The sequence below is a fragment of the Euprymna scolopes genome, chromosome 30 (assembly GCF_053919585.1).
Source record: "Euprymna scolopes isolate OS-2025 chromosome 30, ASM5391958v1, whole genome shotgun sequence".
NCBI lineage: Eukaryota > Metazoa > Mollusca > Cephalopoda > Sepiida > Sepiolidae > Euprymna > Euprymna scolopes.
In genome coordinates, this window is record NC_136511.1 from 24,048,905 (window position 1) to 24,072,206 (window position 23,302).

At 35.4% G+C, this 23,302-nt stretch overlaps 1 protein-coding gene across 1 annotated transcript in view; it reads right to left on the reverse strand.

Annotated features, from left to right (window-relative positions):
* Positions 1 to 5,737: 5,737 nt before the first annotated feature.
* Positions 5,738 to 23,302, reverse strand: part of LOC145254716 (uncharacterized) — a 60,718-nt gene continuing 43,153 nt past the window's right edge. Inside the window, exons 4-6 of the mRNA XM_080113437.1 lie at positions 15,346 to 15,521; positions 13,885 to 13,948; positions 5,738 to 6,580 (exon numbers count right to left, since the gene is read on the reverse strand). Coding sequence (XP_079969563.1) covers positions 6,552 to 6,580; positions 13,885 to 13,948; positions 15,346 to 15,521 — 269 coding nt within the window. The 3' untranslated portion in view covers positions 5,738 to 6,551. The remainder of the gene's footprint in view (positions 6,581 to 13,884; positions 13,949 to 15,345; positions 15,522 to 23,302) is intronic.

Here is a 23,302-nt window from a genome sequence, read left to right on the forward strand (position 1 = left end):
AAAAAAAATATATAACAATGTCATAGAAAAAATTATATTCTTAGAAAAATGGGTTTATATATAGTTTTTAATGATATTAAAAGTCGGAAAAGAAACAATTCAAAATGTAAGAACGAATAGTGTATTTATTGTCAAGGGTGCGAGTTCCATATAGAAACGTTGATTTAATTTGAATAAAATAAAACGCGAAACAAGTGCGCTTGAAAGCCAAATTACAACGTAATATTAGGAAAATAAACAAATATGTTACTTGTTTAGAATATATATAAATTTTAAACAAGTAAAATATTTTTTTGTTTTCCTAATATTGCGTTGTAATTTAGCTTTCAAGCGCACTTGATGCGTATTTGTATTTATTTGTTTATTGAGTATAACATCAATTTATTCAAACAAAAAGGATTCTTCACATTTTACCTTTTATTTTTTTCATCTCATTAATCCTTATACTCGAGTAGCTATCGGCTTTGAATTAGTGATGTCTCATTAGTATAAAACTATGATAATATATACGGCGAAAAAAAAAACCGGGCCTCAAATCTAATTAGGCCCCGTTTCTTAGTATTTTGTCGAAATGAAATGAAACTTTAGTCATAACTAGTTTATTATATTCACAACATCACATCAAAACACTAGGGTATTTGCCCTTTTTTTGCTCCGTTCTACAGCATATGTTCTAGATGGCCTCCATTTAGCTTTTTTTTTTGTTTTGTTTTTTTTTTTTTGGTCAGCCTGTATTGGACTATGAAGCCACCCGTTGTTGCCCGGTCGTTAATTATGCTTCATATATGATTTTTTTTTTTGCCCAGTGATCACCACTTATCAAGGCCCGGAAGCCACTCAGGGATAAGGGTTATTGCAAGTACAGTACGTTAGTGCGGAGATTTGATGAAGATTTTACTTAAGGGGGCGGTTCATTAGGAATTTGTTAACATTGGACTTGAAGACTTCCAAGTTGTAGTCCGTTGGGAAGCAGGCAGACGGAACAGAGTTCAACAGGCGTGCAATTCTAAGAAAGAAGCTTTGTTCATAGAATCCGCGTTTTGATTTAGGCACAGATATAGAGTGGGGGAAATTTTTCACAGTGGATTCAGCTAGACGGGTGTTTTTCGTGAACGATTGACGATGGGGCAGAGATTGGAGTTCAGACGAGCACCTGCCATGGAAATAACGATAAAACAAGCATAGGCTCGCAACGTCTCTTCTGTGGGAGAGAGGTTGCAGGGTAGAGAAAAGGGCATCCCCCACTAAGCCACGAAGTCTATTTTGTACTCTTTCAAGGCAGGATAGGCTGTTTTTAGCAGCTCCTGCCCAGATATGGCAACAGTATTCCATCCTTGGACGTACTTGGCATTTATATAGATAGAGAATTGCATTAGTAGTGAGATATATTCTGGAGCGGTAGAAGGATCCCACCATCTTTCCAGCTACCTTGTCAAAAGACGTGATGTACGTGTTCCATTTCAGATCAGGAGTAAAGGTCAAACCCAGAAGCTTGTCAAAACATGGGGCCTCACCCAGACGGGAGCCATCCATCATAATTGATGCCAGCTGGGGATCAGAGCGTTGATGATGTAAGGATAGGAGTTTGGTTTTAGATGCATTAAAGGTAACCAGCCACGTCTTCCCCCACTGAACCACGCGCTCGAGATCAGAAGAGAGAGAATCAGAGAGAACTTTGTCATTTAACGCCTTTGATGTGTTGCCGTATATGGTCGTGTCATCAGCATAGGTGTCAACGAATGAATTAAGTATATGTTTAGGGAGGTCATTGATGTAGATCAGGAAGAGAGTTGGGCCTAGTATTGACCCCTGAGGGACTCCAGCATTTATATTGCAGGCCTCCGATTTTTGTCCATCTACCACTACTCTTATGAGCCTATCGGAGAAAAATGATTTAATAATTGAGAAAACATCTCCAGTTATACCGTAGCTGGAAATCTTGTGAAGTAGACCCTTATGCCATACCTTGTCGAAGGCCTTTGATATGTCAAGAGCAATTGCCCTAGAAAGGAAGCCTTTGTCAAGAGATTCACTAATCCTGTGGGATATAACCGTCAGCACATCTGCGGTAGATCTTGCAGAGCGGAAACCATATTGTGTGTCACTAAGAAGGTTATTCCTGCTGAGGTGGTTGACTATTTCTCTATTTAATATGGATTCCAGCAACTTACTCATAACACACAGGAGACTTATTGGTCTGTACTGAGAGGGAGATGACTCATCACCTGAATTCTTAAATACAGGGCAAGCCGATGAGGTCTTCCAGGGAGTCGGAAAGCACTTCTCCTTAAGGCAGCGCTTAAACAGTTTTGTAAGTACGGGAGCAAGTTCTGGTTGAAGCTTTTTTAACACTATAATTTGGATGCCATCAGGGCCAGTTGCTTTACTGGAATCTAGGTTCTTGATTAGCGTGGCGACCTCATGCACGGATATTTGTATGTTACGTAACTTGTTCTGTGTTATAGGAGGAAATATGGGGAGTTGATGGCCTTCGTCGCATAGGGAAGAATTAGCTGCAAAGTTCTTTGCAAATAGTTTAGCTTTGTCTGACGCTGACGAGAAGACTTCTGGTCCATTTATAATTGTTCGGATAGAACGCACAGTTCTGTTCAGGATCCTATTTGTTATTCGCAAAAACTGGTGGGAACCAAGCCGCTGATCAGCTACCTTGGATTTAACAGACTGGGCATATAGCTCTCTTGCATTTTTATTACTCTTTTACAGTGATTGCTGGCAGTGCTGAAAGCAGCTTTAGTCTCAGTGCATCTATTACGTTGGTAGCTATGGAAAAAAGTGATTTCTGTGCGCGATAGCAGCAGCACATTATGGGTAGAACCATGGCTGGCTGTTAGGTTTTTGTTGGAATTTTTTAGATGGTATTAATTGGTCTATGCCTACAATTAACCATTCGGTCAGATCTTATACTATAGAGGACACTTCCTTTTTAAACATGGAGTGCAGAGGTAAATCAGATATGAATGTACGGAAGCTATCCCAGTCCGCCATAGAGTATCGGTATACAGTACGGTGGAGGGGTACGTCTGGGGGCTTCTTACATTTCGTTTTTATCTTAACTGATACGACGGAGTGGTCGGAGGATCCTAGAGGAGAATGAACGGAACATGAACATAGCTCAGGGAAAGTTGAGAGAAAAAGGTCTAGGAGGCTTGCATATTGACCGGGTGTATCGTGCACACGGGCGGGTTCACGAACAATATGTGAGGTCATAAGCAATGGCAAAATCATGACAAAACCTCCCCTCATCATCTGTCTTATTTGAATGGGTCAGCCATTCCACGTCATGGACGTTGAAGTCATCACAGATGTGGATGTTAGCCGAGGGATGTGAAGACAGTATGTGGTCTATTTTCTCAGATATGCTCTTAAAGATAGTAACTCCGCTGTTGTGGGGCCTATAGAGGGCAAATATAAATGCAGTGATGTTAGCAAGTGCAACCCTGAAGCACATATAGGGTAGATTAGGATCTTCGCTAGAGATATCCCTGCCACACGGGAAGCCACCCTTAATGTAGGCACATATTCCATGCCCATGGCGATCTTGGTGTCATGATATTTTAATTCATGTTGATATCGTATTTATTATTAGAGAGTCAATTCTCTATTGATTATAAATATTGCTCCAAATATATAATAGTGATTTCAAAAGTAAACAAAAAAATGTAGCTTGGGATAATTAACTAAAACTGAAACTAAAACAAATAACTTCAGCCTGAGTTGTTTAATTAACGTAAGGTGGATTAGAAAACGTTAAAATTTTACTGAGTTTAACGAATGCATGTACATTTGCGCACGCGTACAAGAGTACTTTAAGCCGACTTTCGCCTATCAAGATCCAATTGTTTTTTGGGGTTTTTTTTCAATTTTGACGCTACATGTTCAAATCCCCTATACCTCAAGTTATTAAGTTGATGGACTAAAATTGAAAACGGAGTTTGGTCGAATTCGTTCCTCGGACATACATACATACAATCTCTATATCTATGAAAGTGAAATTGTCTGTGCCTGTGTGTGTATATTTCTATACTAAACTACTCTATACATTTTCTTTTTACAGACTCGAGATTTGACATAAGAGATATTGAGATTTGGGAAAATCTTTTTAATCGATTTTCAGCCAGAAATTTTGCTGTCAAGGTGTCAAAGTTAAACGATTTGACTTTTGAAAATTCTACAAAACTCCTTCGCCAGTTTTAGGTCTAAACACTTGAAATTTTAGATGTAGGTTACTTGGACATGTATCAAACTTTTTACTTTGATTTGAACTCCAAACAGTAAATGTTCAGGAGGTAAAATTGGTGTCAAATAAAAAACAAAATTGACCTCTCAGCTAATTTCTGCTCTAAACATTTGAAATTTTACATAAAGTGTATTCAGACATAGGACCAGCTTTTAAATTGGATTTTGATCGAAAATTTGGCTGCCAGGGGATCAAAGTTCCAAAGATTTTACCATTGCGGTTTCTAGAAAACTATTCAGCCAATTCTGAGTCTAAATATTATAAAATTTTACATAAAGGGTATTCAGACATGCCGCATGCTTTGTAATCAGTTTTTGGGCGGCAATTTAGCTGCCAAGAGGTCAAAGTTGAACGAGCTGCCATTTGCAGACTTTACCATACTCCCCCGCCAATTTAAGGTCTAAACACTCGAAATTTAAGATATGTATATATATATATATATATATATATATATATATATATATATATATATATATATATATATATATATATATATATATATATATATATATATATACAAAGAAGATAATAGAACAAATGAACAGACATCTAATGAAATGGTCACCATTATTTTTATTATCATTATTCATATTATTATTTTATTATTATTATTTTATTATTATTGTTGTTATTTTTATTATGATTAGTTTTATTATTATTTTATTAGTATTATTTTATTAATATAATATTTATTATTAATATTTTATTATTATTTTTTTTATTATTATTGTTATTTTTATGATTATTATAATTTTCTAGGTCTTTCTTGCACACATGCCATTCTGCACTTTCTTTTTATTATTCGGCCCTGCTCCCGTTTTATTCAGTCTTTTCTCTCAGTCGCGCGTTACTGTCCGAAGCAGCCAGTGAGAACAGATTGTTTAATTTACTCGCCCAACCCCCCTCAACAAGAACCTGTCTCGTTATGTTCTTTAATTTATTCCCTGAAAAATATCTACGAAACTTTTAATTTCAATATTTTTAGTTCATGCAAAACATGTCTCTCTAGACCCGTTGATTAAACATATAATGGTAACGTTAGGAATACTGTATTTTACGACGAGAATACTTTTTTCTCTTTATATATATATATATATATATATATATATATATGTGTGTGTGTGTGTGTGTGTGTGTGTGTGTGTGTGTGTGTGTGTAAGGTTGACTTATGTCCAGGTAAACTATATCTTAAATTTCAAGTGTTTAGACCTAAAATTGGCAGAGGATATATATATATATATATATATATATATATATATATATATATATATATATGTATATATATATATATATCTGTGTGTGTGTGTGGGCGTGTCTGTGTCTGTGTATACCCATTCACATAAAGTTATGAACAGTACATGGGTCCGAACAAAACCGTGTTGAACTGCTAGTGTTTTTATATAGATGAGATAATATTTATATTCTTGGAAGAATATAGTTAAAGATTAGCTAAGAATTGAAGCAAAACCCAACAAAGAATGTAAGAAAAAAACTTTATTACATAACATTCATTGATAAAAACAACCATCGTAGCATTTGTATTTTCACGTCCTGGAAATGTGGTCTTTTTTTTTTCATAAGTCTGCATTAGAATGAATGAGATTGAGAGGAACTCGACTCTTACCTTGTATGACGAAAAGTTGATAATTCTTTTATTCATTTAGCGTATTGCATATCTACCTTGCAACGTAGGGCTACTTTGATAGGGGTCAGATTTGCCAGGGAGCACCATAAGTGGAAAATTAAGTAGAAAAAGATTTGTTCATAATATATTAAAATTTCTGCATGATGGTCCGGTTAAAGCGAAAAAGATAAAATAGTGGAGAGAAGATTTCAAAGGCAGACCGTTCCATGAGTGATAATCTGTTAGAGCACTAAACATTTCGAAATGAACATATTTATATAGTGAAGGGGGCAGGGATTTTCTGCTTGTCCGGTTGTTTTGAAGTATTTTCGTCGAGTGGGTACAAATGAATAATACCGCCGTTCTTTATTTTTCTAGTAGAATTATTCATAACGAGTCTTTGTGGGATCTACATAGTTGTAGGGTGAATTGATGCGATTTTGCTTCCAATATACATGTTTTTAATTCATTGTAAGTCTTTGCGATAAACATTGTTTTCTCATAATTGTTTTTTTTTTGTCCAAAGAATTTTGTCAAATGAAAATTAATTCTATAAGAGAAATGCTTCATAAATCAGCATAGTCTTGTGAATATACAATTCATCCAGTTTTGTAAACGGTTGTAAATTTTTTCCTATTTATTATTGTTTTCAAAGTTTGATGTTGGTTTTCATTTCCATTTTAAAATTTTTTTGAATTCTGAAATACATAAAAAACAAAAACAAAATCATTAAACACGAAATAAAATGTTACAGTCATGAGGTTTTCGGATGGCGAGTTATTGTTCGTATTATTTGGAGTTTTCTGCCTATGTTTCTCATCTCTAGCGTTAATACACAAAATAAAAGCCGTACTTCGAAGAATTTAAAAAAATACACATAAAAAGTGCCATAGTCAGACAAGGCAAGTTGTCAGCTTGTCCAATGGAAAATGATCCACTTCAAAATATAAACTATATAAACATTAGAAATCATCTTCAAAATATAAACTATATAAACATTACAAATTATCTTCAAAATATAGACCATATAAACATTAGAAATTTTCTTCAAAAAATAACCATATAAACATTAGATGTTATCTTAAAATATAAACCATATAAACTTTAGATGGTATCTTCAAAATATAAACCATATAAACATTAGACATAATCATCAAATATAAACCATATAAACATTAGATGTTATGTTAAAAATAGAAATCATATAAACATTAGATGCTATCTTAAAAATAGAAACCATATACACTTTAGATGGTATCTTCAAAATATAAACCATATAAACATTAGACATTATCTTCAAAATATAAACCATATAAACATCAGACAATATTTGCAAAATATAAACCATATAAATATTAGACATTACCTACAAAATACAAACCTTTAAAAATAAATTCATATTAGAAATTCATATGCTCTATAAAAATAAATGGATACAAGAGCTATTTCCACTTTAATTTTAGTCAATACTAGAAGGCCACCCGCCATTTTCCGTAGTGATTTCATACGTTTAAACAATAATATACTCGTGTGTCATCATTTAGAATCGAAACCAAAACATATGGCGGTTCAGCTTAATTCGTTTTGTTTGTAAAATTTTCCTGGACATGACGTGATTAACAATTCAGAATTTTAGTAAATTATAATTTTAGTAAATTATAAGCGGAAGGTAAAATATAAATTATATTATGGTGTGCGACTGGCTTTTCCCGGGCATAAAATACACCTAAATATGATATTTAAATTTGTCCAGATTTTTCGTATATTATTATTATTATTATTATTATTATTATTATTATTATTATTATTATTATTATTATTATTGTTATTATTATTCGTGGGTTAAAATGTAAAAAAAAGTATTTAGGTGGCATTAGTTAGAATCGAAACCGAAGCATTCAAAGCTGGTGACGTTACCACTGTACCAACGTTACACGTCTATACACTGATTAAAAACTAAAATTAAACTTAAGTGAATCTACAAAATGTTTTAGGATTTTTCAATTCTGACCTATTTTCGACCCCTTAAAAACAATTTTAACCGACTAAAGACCCATAAAAGAACGGCACGTAAAAAATCCAGTCATTTTATACTTCTAGCGCCACTCTACGACTTTTAGTTTCGGAGGAGATAGAGTTTGAAAATATGAAGACGGGCAGAAAACAGACAGAAAAACAGACAAACCGATAGACATAGGTCGTTATTATATTAGCTTTTATTATTATATACTAGCAAAACGCGTTTCCCAGCGTTGCCCAGGGAATAAAAAAAAATGTTAACTGAAAAATATTATGTATTCTTTTCAATGAAATTTAATTTATTTTTTGTTTACATGTACCAATAATATAATTTCTGAGCCTTATTTCCATGCTATTTTTTTTGAGTCTTGTAAATTAATTCATTTGTATCAAGTGATACGTAATGATTTTTCTAATGCTTACCATAGAATATGTGACGTCATCATTTGTGCGTATTTTATGAAGCTGTTTATCGGCACTGTTAATTAATGGATGAAATACATATTACTTTAACATAAATAACGTTAAAATGCCGAAGGAGTGTATTTTTTCCTATTTCATTAAATACTGTACGGCGGGAACATGGACATTATGTACAAAAACATATTTTCCGAATCCACTAACTCACACCCAATGAAAATATGGAATTTTAACGAAGCCGTATTAGAAAATGTTAGAAACAATGGATTTTTGCTTTCCGTTAAAGAAATTGTACCCTAAATCATCAGGAACATTATTTGTTCTAGAAATAAATAGCAGTATCTGTTCTGAAGCTAAGCTTAATATATTGTGTCTTAGGGCAATGGGCAAACATCTTTCCTTATGATTATTTTTGTTGCAAAACACAGTTCATTCCATTTTTTAAGATTGTCTGAAAGAGCCCGAAATCACAGTATAGGCATCTAGAAGCGACTAGAACCGGTAACAAGTAATTAGATACGTTCGAGCCACCGTATCGCTTGCAGTATACTTCGTGTGTTTGTGTTTAGAAGCATACGAATGTTTACTCGTAAACGGTTTCTGCCATTTCCGGGACTTACCTTATATCCCCCACCAAACTTTTAAAATATAAATGAAATACAATAATGTTAACTCGGAAACGGTTCCTGCCATTTCCGGTACTTTCTGTATATCCACCACCCACTGTTAAAAATATAACGAAATATAGTAATGTTAACTCGCATATTTTGTAAGCTGTTCTAAAAGTATTGTGAAATTGAATTAAAGCAAACCAATGTAGGATGACGATATGATAGGAAACAGTTTTTTTTGTTTTGTTTTTTTACACGGTGGTCACAACTTATCAAGGCCCGGAAGCCACTCAGGGATAAGAGTCATCGCAAGTACAGTACGTTATTGTGGAGATTTGATTAAGTGTTTACTTAAGGTGCGGTTCATTAGGAATTTGTCAACATTGGACTTGAAGAAATCCAAGTTGTAGTCAGGTGGGAAGCTGGCAGACGGAACAGAGTTCCACAGGCGTGCAATTCTAAGAAAGAAGCTTTGTTCATGGAATCCACGTTTTGATTTAGGCACAGATAAAGAATGGGGGAAATTTTTCACAGTGGATTCAGCTAGACGGGTGTTTTTCGTGAAAGATTGGCGAGGGGAGACCATAGATTGGAGTTCAGACGAGCACCTGCCATGGAAATAACGATAAAACAAGGATAGGCTCGCAACGTCTCTTATGTGGGAGAGAGGTTGCAGGGTAGAGAAAAGGGTATCCCCCACTAAGCCACGAAGTCTATTTGGTACTCTGTCAAGGCAGTATAGGCTGTTTTAGCAGCTCCTACCCAGATATGGCAACAGTATTCAATCCTTGGACGTACTTGGCTTTTATATAGATAGAGAATTGCATCAATAGTGAGATATCTTCTGAAGCGGTAGAAGGATCCCACCATTTTTCTAGCGACCTTGTTTGTTTTCTTGATAGTCCTACGCGAAGTCGATAATATTGGTTCAAGCTGAGGTGTTCGTTTTTGTACGATCTGCTATTCATAAAACAAAACGTGTGCAATTGCAATATGTATAGCGAGCTGGGTGGTTTCGGGTGAAACTATTATTCCAATGAACGATTAACAATAAAGGAGAATTTGTTAAGTGATTCTGCAATCATAATGTACTGTGTATATGTTGAAATGCAAATACTAAATGAAAAAGTTTATTCAGAATAGAAAAATTCGCTGGTCAGTTTGGGTTTGAGAAGAGGAGAAATTACATCGGAGGAAAAGCCTTGGCTACCCTCTTAGTGGGATCACATATTTGAGAGAGTATGTCCAAAAAGTTACAAAGTGTAGGTATTGTAGTCTATGAAGTATGTACGTGGTAAATGTAAAAGTTGTGTACAGGGAGTTTTTCTTATAATCTTAAACTGTCGAAAGTGTTCCAGAAAAAGGGTTACCAGTACCAATAATTAATTTTATTTTATAACAAAACCAACGAGGTGTACCTGGCGTTGCCCGGGTGTTTGGAGGTGTGTGTGGAAACTCCGTGGTGTTGGGGTAAAAAAAGTAAGTATGAGGATCGGACCCTAACCGTTGAGGGAAAGTTGTAAATTAGTGTGAAAAGAAAAAGTGCGACGTTAACCATTGCCCCACCGCGAGATGCTAACGGAGACACGTTTGAATTTATTTAATTACTTGGATTTGGCAGGTGTCCGTTTTAATGAGTTAATGAGGTCAAGTTTGACTGCGGGATAGAACGCTTCCCAAGATGTTATAGGAAAAAGACTAATCCACATGCGGCGAGCGACAAATGTTGAATATTTATCTTCCCGAAATCGACCAAACTAAATAGACAGGCGAGCTTCGTTGTTAACTGTGAGATTATAAATCATATAAATATTGAAAACTAGCAAAGAGACCCAGAATTACTTTTATTGTCGTCGAAATCGATTACATCGCTCAGTTTTCCAACAAATAGATTGATTACATGCACCGTAGAGAAATTACTGTGGATTTTATGAAAATAGGTTCATATAAAGTCTAACATTAAACTTTAAAATGGAAAAGTCAAGTATCACAATTCAAGCGTACTCTCTAAACGGAAGCATCCATTTCGAACGCGGCCCTGTTTTATTAACGATGATATTGCTAATTTTATACCCCGGACCTTTCGACGTGTACGGTGATAAAATTTCGCAAATGTACATGTTATATTAAGCTGTATAAGAGTATTAATTTTGTAGAAATTACACCGTTTTTTCTTTAATCAAATATTTTTGATTCATCGGAGGCATGCCGATTTAAAATTATCTAAGAATACTGCAGACTATATGTCTAAAAACATTGCCAGCCACATGAATTATATTTGTGCGGAACTTTTAAAAAATCCGCCCACCTGTTTAAAGGTTTAGAACGAACGCCGATGCATACACTCATACACACTCACAAAGTAGAAATGAGCACGTAGTACAATGGGGAAAGGAGTGGCTGGTTACTTTTAATCCATCTAAAACCAAGCTTCTCTCTTTACATTATCAACATTCTAATCCACATTTGTCATCAATTGAAATGAATGGCTCTCGTCTTCAGGAGGCCTCAAGTTTTGACAAGCTTCTGGGCTTGACCATTACTCCTGATCTTAAATGGAACACATATATCAAATCTGTTGCCAAGGCCGCTGGAAAAATGGTGGGATCTTTCTATCGATCCAGTATATATCTCACTGCTGATGCTATTCTCTATCTATATAAGAGCCAGGTACGTCCAAGGAGGAATACTGTTGCCACATCTGGGCAGGAGCTGCTAGAAAGGACTTGTCCTGCCTTGACAGAGTTCAAAATAGACTTCGTAGCCTCGTAGGAGATGTCCTTTTCTCCTCCTTGCAACCGCTATCTCACAGAAGAGATGTTGCGAGTTTGTCTCTGATGTATCGTTATTTTCATGGAAAGTGTTCAACTGAGCTTCAATCTATGCCCCCCCCCCCTCGCCAAACTTTCACAAGAAACACTTGTCTAGCTGTAAACACTATCAATAATTTCCCCCACTCTTTATCTGTGCCTAAACCTACACGTAGATTCCATGAACAAAGCTTCTTTCTTAGAACTGCACGCCTGTGGAATTGTCTTCCGTTTTCCTGCTTTCCGGCTGACTACAATATGGTTGTGTTCAAGTCTAAAGTAAATAAGTTCTTGTTGAGCCGTTCCATATAAGTTATTAAATTTACCAAATTTTTCATTACTAATGATTACTATATTGACCAATTTCTACGGTACACTTTTTAACCCTTATCCTTGAGTGGCCTCTGAGCCTTGATAATGTGGTGATGCCTTTGTAAAAAAAAAAAAAAAAAAGACTGATTTTCATCACGATAATGTGTCATTCGAAGCCAGCATTATACCAAGGTAGTCAATGTCGAATACAGAATTACAATTCCTATAGCGTCTATGCTATTAACGTTTGTCGATTAACACAGATAAGGTAACGTGTTGCTTTATTTACGTTATATTCATATTTAAAATATTCATGTTGAATTAACTTTTATTCATGTTGAATTAACTTTTATTGATGTTCAATTAACTTTGTAACGCATAATAAAATTCTTAGTATTGTCTTTTGAATTTGGATAAAATTCATCGAAATCTTACGAGTTGCATTCCAGAAGTAATGCCTCCTATATTTTATTCAGCCAAAATCAATCAGAGAGGGTTACAGACTGGAATTATATGACGAATTATCGTATGTATTCATGACCGGAAAGTTTCATATCTCTGTTTCAGTTATTGACGGTGTGAGACTCTAAGAGTTATTACTCTTGCATAGACGTGCGCCAGTAGCAGAAATGCGTCATTGGATTATAATAGACTGTTTGGCTTTTATATATAGAGACTAGCAGGTGGTAGGTCTTTTTTGTAAAATTGTTAGTCAAATGTTGATCAAATATTATAAGTTTGTGTGATATGCATGAAACATGTGTAGAATATGATCAATCTGTTTATTAAAATTTAAGGTTCACTGTAAACACATATGTTACACCAAAATAAAAACGCTTCAGATAATGTCTTGATATTCAATTCAGTTTCTCACATGATATCTTATGAAGTAAGTAGAAATGTTACAGACTTTTGAATCTCAAACACTTTCAATACTGTGCACTGATATTTTCTTTTTTGGAATATAAGCACATTCATGATTTTTTTTTTTACAAACGTTAAAAAATTTCACATTGTGTAGCAATGTACTGAAACAATTATAAAAATATTTGTTTTTATTTTGGATGATGCAGGGCATCCGAATAGAGATTTTTCTAACAAAATGAAAGTATAATTTTTAGCAATAGGTATCTAGGAAAAGGCCACTACAAATGTTATAAATTCCAAATTTCCACAACCTGGCAAATACTGGTACACGCTAGCAAATTTAGATTTGCAATTACAGAATATGATTCTAATTTTTTCCTTTGCTCTTTATTCTAACACTACACTAAGTTTACTGTTTTATTTCGCTACAGTTGATATTGTGTAGAACAATAAGAAAATCATAGTGAACAACGCATTCAACAAAATTTCACACACATTTCTAGATACCTATATCTATTAAGTTCAAAAGAAAGGACACACTTAGGGAGGTATTTTGGTGGTCAAGTCACTAAATAAAGATTAGTTGGTTTCCCGGCATAGCCCAGGATGTAATATAGATTGACTGAAATACATGTTCTAGCTGGTTTGTAGGCGTTGCCAGGGGTGTAATATAGACACATTATGTTGTATGTTACCTGTTCTCTTCTCCCTAAGGTAAAACAATTTCATATACATGCTGTAAATTACCTATGCTAGGGATAAAACATGAACAATACCAGTCCTAGGGTAGATAAAACAAATAATACATAGAGATGAAAGATTCCTCTCCCCTAAGAATAAAACATATGTTCAATATCTGCTTTGGTTTTTTCATTGTTTATACGGTCCCTAGCAACGCCGGGTAGCCCTGCTAGTCTATATATATAAAAGCCAAAGTCTGTTTGTGATATATTGTTTTCTTACCGCTATAATCAACTTTCCCGTCTCCATTTAAGTCAGCCTCTTTCACCATTTCTTCTGCCTCTTCCTGTTGAAAAAAAACAAAACAATAGAATATATAAAAAATAGAATAAAAGAACGTTTTTCAGTCACGTAAGTTAATTTTCTTGGATGTTTTCAACAGTACAAGTGCAGAATAGTTAACATATTTATAATAGGTTTCTAATTAATAACGTTATAATTTCAACACTGTTCATAAACTAGAGAAGTGTCTTGATTGTAAACCAATTATTGCAGTATAAGCACCGTGGTATCGTAAGAATCGTCAGGTTGGTTTACAAAAAAACAAAGCAGGAATGTGCCGAACGAATGTTCGTGATTTTTTTCACACAAAAAATGGCCATTTTTTTTTTCAATGAAAAACAAATAACCGTAAAATAAAAACAATATTCTTGAATAATTACCGGACAATTTTGCCGAAACTTTAAAAAATTAAAATTGATATAGAGAAAAACAAGGTAAGTTTTTATGAATAAATATTTGTTTTTGCATGGAAAACAGCTGCTAAGAAATGTAACCAATGTTATTGAATTCCCAGTGAATCATAAGAGAGTGGTAGTAAGAATCGCTTAGTGAGAGAAATTTACATCAACTTTCTGAGAATATGACTGTTTTGTCAAAGTTATGTGATTGTGTAATGTAAGAAATGCAAAAATTTAATGTAAATATTAATTTCAAGGGGTATGCATAATTTATTGGCTGGAATTGTAATTATATGTAGTGTATGCGTGTATAGTTATATTGAGACAGAATTTAAAGTTAATAAATTTAGATAGCTTAATCTTTGTGCTATGATTTTTACAATATAGTGATCACTTATCAAGGTATGAAAACCACTCGAGTATAAGGCTAATTGAATATATGTTAGTGAGACAACAGCGTAGTGATATATTGTGGTGGAAATTGGTAGAATGTGATTATTTGGATTGATTGGACTTGAAAACCACTATATTGTAGTAAACAGACCAGTAGGTCTTTTTTATATGAGTCACAACTTATCAAGGCCCTGAGGCTACTCGAGGATAAGGATTAAGGAGTGTACAGTAATCAATGGGACAATATCGTATAAATCGATAGTAGTGGAAATGTGGTAAATTGGATTACTTGAAGGGTGGCCTATCAAGAACTTGTGTACGTTGGATTTGATGTCTACCAAATGGTAGTCAGCTGGAAAGCAGGCAAACGGAAAACAGTCCAACAGGCGTGCAGTTCTAAGAAAGAAGCTTTGTTCAAGAAATTGACGTTTGTGTTTAGACACAGATAAAGAGTGAAGGAAATTATTAATAGTGTTTTCAGCTAGACGGGTGTTTTTATGAAAGTTTGGCTAGGGGAGATCATAGTTTTTGGGGAGGGAAGCTTTGTTCATGGAATCTGCGTTTGGATTAAAGCACGGATAGAGAGGGTTTCAAATAATCAACGACTTACCTGAGAAATAAGTTCCCCTAATTTTGATAAAACTGCAAATAATTCTGGCGGGGATATAAACCCGTCTTTATTCTGGTCGAATACACCAAAAACATCGTGTAACTCCTTTTCGGGGTCGATGTTCATCTTGCGGGCGAATATATCAAGAAATTCCTCAAATTCGATCGTGCCACTTTCTGGAGAAATCAAAAACAAAAAATGAATTATCTGCAATATATATATATTTATCTGTTGTGCATTTAAATACTCATTTGTAAATCAATTGAAGGGGGCATCATTTATCAAGGCCATATACCACTAAAGGATAAATGCTAATAATATGAAATGATTTTTATGTAACGTTGTTATTAATTATAAAATGGACGAAATGTTCCATGTAGATACTTACAAAGAAAGGAAAACTTTGCCACGAACATTTTTTAAGTGAAAGAAAAAAAATAATATTTGGTCCAGCATAATACACAAGTAGCCGAGATGCATTCACAACTCAATCTGTTCTTTGTTTTCCTTTCTTGGTCAAGTAACAATACTCTGTTGGGCTACAGTTGGCCGGCTCGCTTTCGAAAGCTTACCAGAAGGCTAGCGTGCTTGTTAAGCGAACCTTCCAACTCAACACGCGTTTTTTTTTTGTTTGTGTTTTGTTCGTTTCCTTTTTCTCCCTCTTCTAATTTCAATCTTGATGCATTTCATACCGTATCCCCATGCTCACTCTGTCGGTGTAAATGCTGGCCCGCAATTAACTCGACACGTGAGTCGTCAATATATGTATGTATTTAAATGTCGGAGCTAGCGACTACGTTACATTTAAACCCAAGCCCAAATATTTGTAAAGATGGTTTTAGATGGGAATATGTTGGCATTAATTTTCAAGAGGATCAAGTTGTAATGCAGGCGAAAACAATACAGTGTGTTTAACAGGTGGGTACTTATCATAATTATGGGTGCTTGTAAAAATATTTTAATCCAAATGCAAGCTTGGAGAGTTATTCTTGTTTTAATGAAAATGTGAAATTAAACCAGAGTAATCTATACAATTTTTCTATATACAATTACAGGTTTCTGTGTTTTTTACTTTTATTTAGAGAGACATCCTTCACTCTATAATATTGTAGAGTGCAGGGTTATACCTTTAAATGCTTACTGACGACATATTAATCTTACGTCGGTTTCTAGCTTTAGAGATGCTTTCTCGGTTTCCATACCTACTTTGAAATGATTTCGTCTCGAATTTAGAAAAAGGGACGTATTTTACTAGTACGTACATGTCCGGAACGGTATTTTTGGCGCTGTATAATAATACCACATATTTTAACAACTTGTATGTATTTATCTTCTATATACCTATAGATTTGAGTTTTTCTCGCCCTGACATTGAGGATGAACGCTTACTTTTTTCTATTTAAAAATCATTAAAAGAAACGTCTTAATATACTCAGTCATGAATTTTCAAATGACGACGTTTATTTCGTTTATAATCTTTCATTCCATCCTCTTGATTACATCTTCAATTATCGTTAGTAGGATGCTGGTTACTGAATGTTGGTATATATTTAGTGGAGTAATTTAACGTATATTTTTCCATCTCCGGTTTCCTTGAAAAAGGCGGTTTTACGTCCTGTTTTGTGATGTTCTTTCTAAATAGAGCTCAACCACTGGTCTATTGATATTCACCATGAATTATAGATAAATAAAAAAGGGAGTCGCAAAATGAGAGTAAAACGTGAACTCGTGATGTATATATATTTCCACTTCCGGTTATGAAATAGATGAGTATTGGCTGAAGAGACCTTCATGTAGGCATCTAAAACGGTCCTAATAACCATGTTAAAAACCGACGGTACCAACGACGTCTCATCTCTAAAAACTTTCTGTAAAGAAAATATAAAATATAAATACGCTCTTATTTTCGGATTTTCCCTATAATTGAGCACTCTGCTATATTTCTATAAAAAAAAAGAAAACTAATTATGTGTGTATATATATATATATATATATATATATATATATATATATATATATATATATATATATATATATATATTACATTTTCACCCCAAACAAGGCACATTGCCACTTTGGTGTAGGGGGCTACTATCAGAAGAAACATCTACTGGGGTACTATGTAGGGATTAGGGCAGCGAGATGTTGGTTCACGTTGCACTTGAACTTATGCATGTCAGTGCAGTTGGGGAAGCAGTGACCTGGAATGGAATTCCAAAGTCTAGCAGTTCTGTGGAAGAAACTACTGGAGTAGAAAGATCTTTTACATCTAGGGATCTCTACAGTGTGGGGGGGGATTTTGCAGCTTGTCGGGTCTGTCGAGGGTGTTCACGTCGTGGGGGCACAAGTGCTTGCAGTTCTTTAGAGCATTCACCATTATAATACTTGTAGAACAGGCAAAGGGATGCAACGTTTCGACGATGGGACAGAGGCTGAAGTTTAGATGCCAGTTTAGGGCCTATCAGATTGGCGACTCTCTTTTGAACCCTGTCAAGGAGCGAGAGACTAGTAACCGATGCACCGGCCCAAATATGACAGCAATACTCCATACATGGGCGAATAGTGGCCTTATAGAGGTACAGGATACTTTCGGATGTTAGAAGTTTTCTAGCACGGTAGAGAGAGCCCACATCCGTTGCAGCGGCCCTGGCAATGCCCTCGATGTAATTGTTCCAACTCATGTTTCCTGTGAACGTTAGGACAAGGAGCTTGAGAGACGTACTCTCAGATAAAGAGTCGTTGGTCATTGCTATAGGTGGTAGAGAAAGTCCTTGGCCTAGTGATTTGTCTTTATCTGGAATTCTTTAGTTCACTGAACTTTTTACTTTACTGGTTACCCCTATATTTTATACCTTGCATATCTTACCTTTATATACATTAAACCTATTTCTCCAACTCCTTCTCTATAATTTACAAACTCTTTTGTTTTTTCACCCCTATCACTTTTTTTACATGGGGGGTACCCCCTTTACAAGGCCCGAAGGCCACTCAAAGATTAGGGTTATTGCGTGTACAATAATCAATGAGATAGTATTGTAGTAATCATTAGTATTGGGGATTTCGTAGAGTGTCTTACGTAATGGGGCGGTTTGTCAGGCGTTTGTTTATGTTGGCCTGTAATATGTCCAAGTTGTAGTCAGGTTGAAAACAGGCAAGCGGCAGAGAGTTCCACTGGTGTGCAGTTCTAAGAAAGAAGCTTTGTTCATGGAATCTACGTTTGGATTGAGGCACAGATAAAGAGTGGGGAAAATTATTGACAGTAGTTTCAGCCAGACGGGTGTTTCCCGTGAAAGATTGGCGAGGGGAGGACGAGGGATTGGAGCTCAGATGAGCACCTCCCATGGAAATGATAGATCATGATAAAACAAAGACAGTATGGCAATGTCTCTTCTGTGGGAGAGAGGTTGCAGGGAAGAGAAAAGGGCATCCTTTACTAAACCACGAAGTCTATTTTGTACTCTGTCAAGGACGGATAGGCTGTTTTTAGCAGCTCCTACCCAGATGTGGCAGCACTACTCCATTCTTGGACGTACTTGGCTTTTATACAGATAAAGAATTGCATCATCCAACCACTCCATTCATTAAATCCTAATTATTTGTCCACCTCTATCAACTGTACCCCCTATCTTTATACCTTTGGATATATTCTCCTTCTTCATGCCTAGTAACGGGTAAACCATTATTACTATTATTACATATTATTATTTGAAAATTATTATATTTTACAACTACCTACCCCATGCCCCCTCGTAATTTACCCTTTACTTCACCGTCTTGTCTTCCCTTATCTTACCAAAGTATAACGTTAGTACACGGCACCCCATGTAATCAACCCCACTATTTTAATTAATCTCATGACATTGCTCCATAAGTCGTTTTTAAAGTAATGTTGTGAACGTAGAGTGAAAGATAGTTCCCCCAAACAGCATCAATAATTTTATCTATTTATTTCGTTCCTAATAGATCCATCGCTAACCGTCACATACGCATTATCTTAACTAGCATCTTCTCTACTCTTCTTATGAGAGGCAATAGGCTTCGAAAAACCTTTGTATAAAGAGTCCCCTTTACCAACCAACTAAATGTATACCCTAATTAAATAAATGAAACATTCTATATATTCTAATATATAGTTCTTGTAACTTCATTTTCTACTTTTATTTTCTATTATATATATATATATATATATATATATATGTATATATATATATATATATATATATATATATATATATATATATATATATATATATATATATATACAGTGATGATCATATTTATTGGCACGGTAAAATAAAAGTTAAATTTTGTCTAATAAATTCTAAAAAAGGGATTAAATTAAAGAAAATAACAAAGTATATTATGTATTTTTAACTAGCCTTTCCGATGCAGCAATCGGATTTTAGAAAAAATAAATAACAAAGGAACAACAAACATAATTGCAAAAAACCCTTGTTCAAAATTATTGGCACGGCTTTGTTTTTCTTTTAGTATCAGTATAATATCAATCAATTTCCGGTTTACGTGCTTTCTGAACTTTTTTATAGCCATATTATGCTTGTTTAACGCTAATTCAGTGAATAATTTTTTTCAGATAATTTTTAGATAGCAATTTATTTAAACTATTATAAGTGACTAAATTATAATTTTCAATCGCCATGGTTAAAACTAAGGAACACAGCGAAGACGGCAGGAAGCTTGTTGTAGCATGCCATACCAATGGGGAGGGCTATGATAAGATTTCAAAGAAGCTAAACCTTCCCAAATCCACTGTTAGAGCCATAATAAACAAGTTCAAATCGCAAGGCCACGTTATGAGTTTAGAGGGTAGAGGGAGAAAAAGGATGCTTTCCCCAAGAGATAAACGGAAAATTGTTCGACAAGTAAAACAAAACCCAAGGATCTCTGTTGGGGAGATTGTTGATGAACAGAGCACCTCTGGAGTGAATGTATCTCGACATACAGTTGGTAGAGTTTTGAAGAGAGCTGGTTTAAAAGCATGTCGTCCGAGAAAGACTCCCTTATTGAAGCCTATGCACCTGAAAGCAAGGCTAGCCTTTGCAAAACGTCATATTGATAAAGATGTTGCATTCTGGAAACGTGTTCTATGGACTGACGAAACGAAAATAGAGTTATTTGGCCATAATAAAGTGTCTTATATTTACAGAAAATCTGGCGAAGCTTTCCTGCCTAAGAACACCATACCCACAGTGAAGCACGGTGGAGGCAGTTTGATGTTTTGGGGATCCTTTGCTGCCTCTGGACCAGGGCGACTTGTTAAGGTCACAGGTAGCATGAAAAAGGAAGATTATGTTAAAATATTGGATGAAAACCTGAAAGACTCTGCTAAAGAGCTCTCACTTTGTCGTCGTTGGTGGTTCATGCAAGATAATGACCCAAAGCATTCGGCTAAACTGACTAAGAAATGGCTTGAGGACAATCATATTAATGTTTTGGAGTGGCCATCACAAAGCCCAGACCTTAATCCAATTGAAAATTTATGGAGAACATTAAAATTGAGGGTAATGCAAAGGAAGCCTAAGAATCTTATTCAATTGGAGGATTATTGTCAGGAAAGGTGGGCTAAAATTACTACTGAAGAGTGCAACAACTTGGTTGTAAACTATGAAAAGCGACTGAGGAAGGTAATCAAGGCCAAAGGCTATACAATTGATTATTAAATAAATCGTGCCAATAATTTTGAACAAGAGTTTTTTGCAATTATGTGTGTTGTTCCTTTGTTATTTATTTTTTCTAAAATCCGATTGCTGCATCGGAAAGGCCAGTTAAAAATACATAATATACTTTGTTATTTTCTTTAATTTAACCCCTTTTTTAGAATTTATTAGACAAAATTTAACTTTTATTTTACCGTGCCAATAAATATGATCATCAGTGTATATATATACACTAGCGTGGGTGTCCAGCGTTGCCAGGGTGTTTTAAGGTGTATGCTGAAAAAAGGTCGATTTTTTTTTACTATGACCCCTTCAAATTTATTGTTTTGGGCTCAAGTTAAGTTATTAAATTAGATCCATGTCAACGAACCTATATCTAAAATTTCAAGTGTTTAGACCCAAAATTGTCGGAGGAGTTTCAAAGGGAAAATTGTTGAACTATGACCCCTTAACAGCCAAATTTCTGGCCGAAAACTAATCACATATATTTTCTGCGATCCCAGTACCTTGTATATCAAATTTCGAGTCTGTAGACTAGAAATTGACAGTTATTGCGTAGGGAAATGTACACATCCACACACACACAGACACGTTCACTATTATATATATACCCCTTCTCAGGTACATGCTATTATAAAAAACCTAGACACTTCAAAAGCATGTGGACCAGATCTCATCCCGGCTGTGCTATTAAAAAAATGCTCTGCCGAGGTTGCTCCAGTTCTCTCCAAACTTTACAATAAATGCCTTAACGAATCTTGCTTTTCCCACTGCTGGAAAAACGCCTCTGTGATACCAGTCTTCAAGAATGCTGGTGAAAGAACTGACCCACCTAATTATTGCCCCATTAGCCTCCTCCTGCTTTTCGCCAAAATATCTGAGTCCTTAGTAATCAAGCCCTAGTCCAGCACCTAACAGCTGCTAAACTCCTGACTGGCAAACAATATGGATTCAGGCAAGCCCGTTCAACAGCAGATATTTTAACTGTAGTTTCTGAACGTATATACTGTTCACTGGATAAAACAGAGGAGGGTAGAGCGGTGGCCCTTCATATATCTAAGGCTTTTGACAGTGTATGGCACGATGGTCTTCTAAGGAAAATTAGATCATATGGAATCACTGGAAGAATTCATAATGTAATTAAATCCTTCTTAAGTAATAGAAAAATCCAAGTTGTCCTCAACGGTCGTACATCTAAACAATATGACATAAATGCGGGGGTACCTCAGGGGTCTATCCTTGGACCTCTATTATTCCTGATATTCATAAATGACCTCCCTGATAAAATTGTTTCGGAGATGGGTATATTTGCCGATGACACCACTCTCTATAACAGATATGAAGGGAAAACAAATGAACACATATCCAAGGAAATGGCAGAAACACTAGAGGATGACCTCCAATCTGTAGTGGAATGGGGACAAAAATGGTTGGTCACATTCAATGCTGCTAAGACTAAGCTTGTTTCCTTCAATAACTACAAGAAACCTTCTCTCCCACCAATAGCAATGGCCAAGAACACATTGTCTGAAAGTACTTCTTTTAAACTCCTCGGCCTAACGTTTACAGGGAATATGAACTGGAATAGATGCATGTAGAGCATTGCCAACGCTGCTGCAAGGAAGTTTGGCTCCCTCTACCGTGCTAGAAAACTACTTACGCCTGACAGTATCCTATACCTCTATACGACCACCATTCGCCCATGTCTGGAGTACTGTTGTCACATCTGGGCTGGTGCATCTGCTGCTTGTTTCTCGCTCATGGACAGGGTTCAAAAGAGAGTCGCCAACCTGATAGATCCTGAACTGTCATCTAGGCTTCAGACTCTGTCCCATCGACGAGATGTTGCATCCCTCTGCCTGTTCTACAAATACTTTAATGGTAAATGCTCTGACGAACTGCAAACACTTGTTCCTCACCGACAAACCCGACAAACCCGACAAGCTACTAAGTCTCATCCCTTTACAGTAGAGATCCCTAGGTGCAAGAAAGCATTTTACTCCAATAGTTTCTATCCCAGTACTGCGGGTCTTTGGAACTCCCTTCCGGGGTTCTGCTTTCCTAACTGCACTGATATGCAGAAGTTCAAGTGTAATGTTAACAAAGATCTTTCTACTAGTGTCCCTTCATAATGACCCCGCTAATTAAGTCCCTAATAGTAGCCCCCTGCTTCAAAGTGGCGCTGTGCCTTGTTTGGGGTGAAAATTAAATAATATATATATATATATATATATATATATATATATATATATATATACTAGCATCGGTGCCCAGTGTTG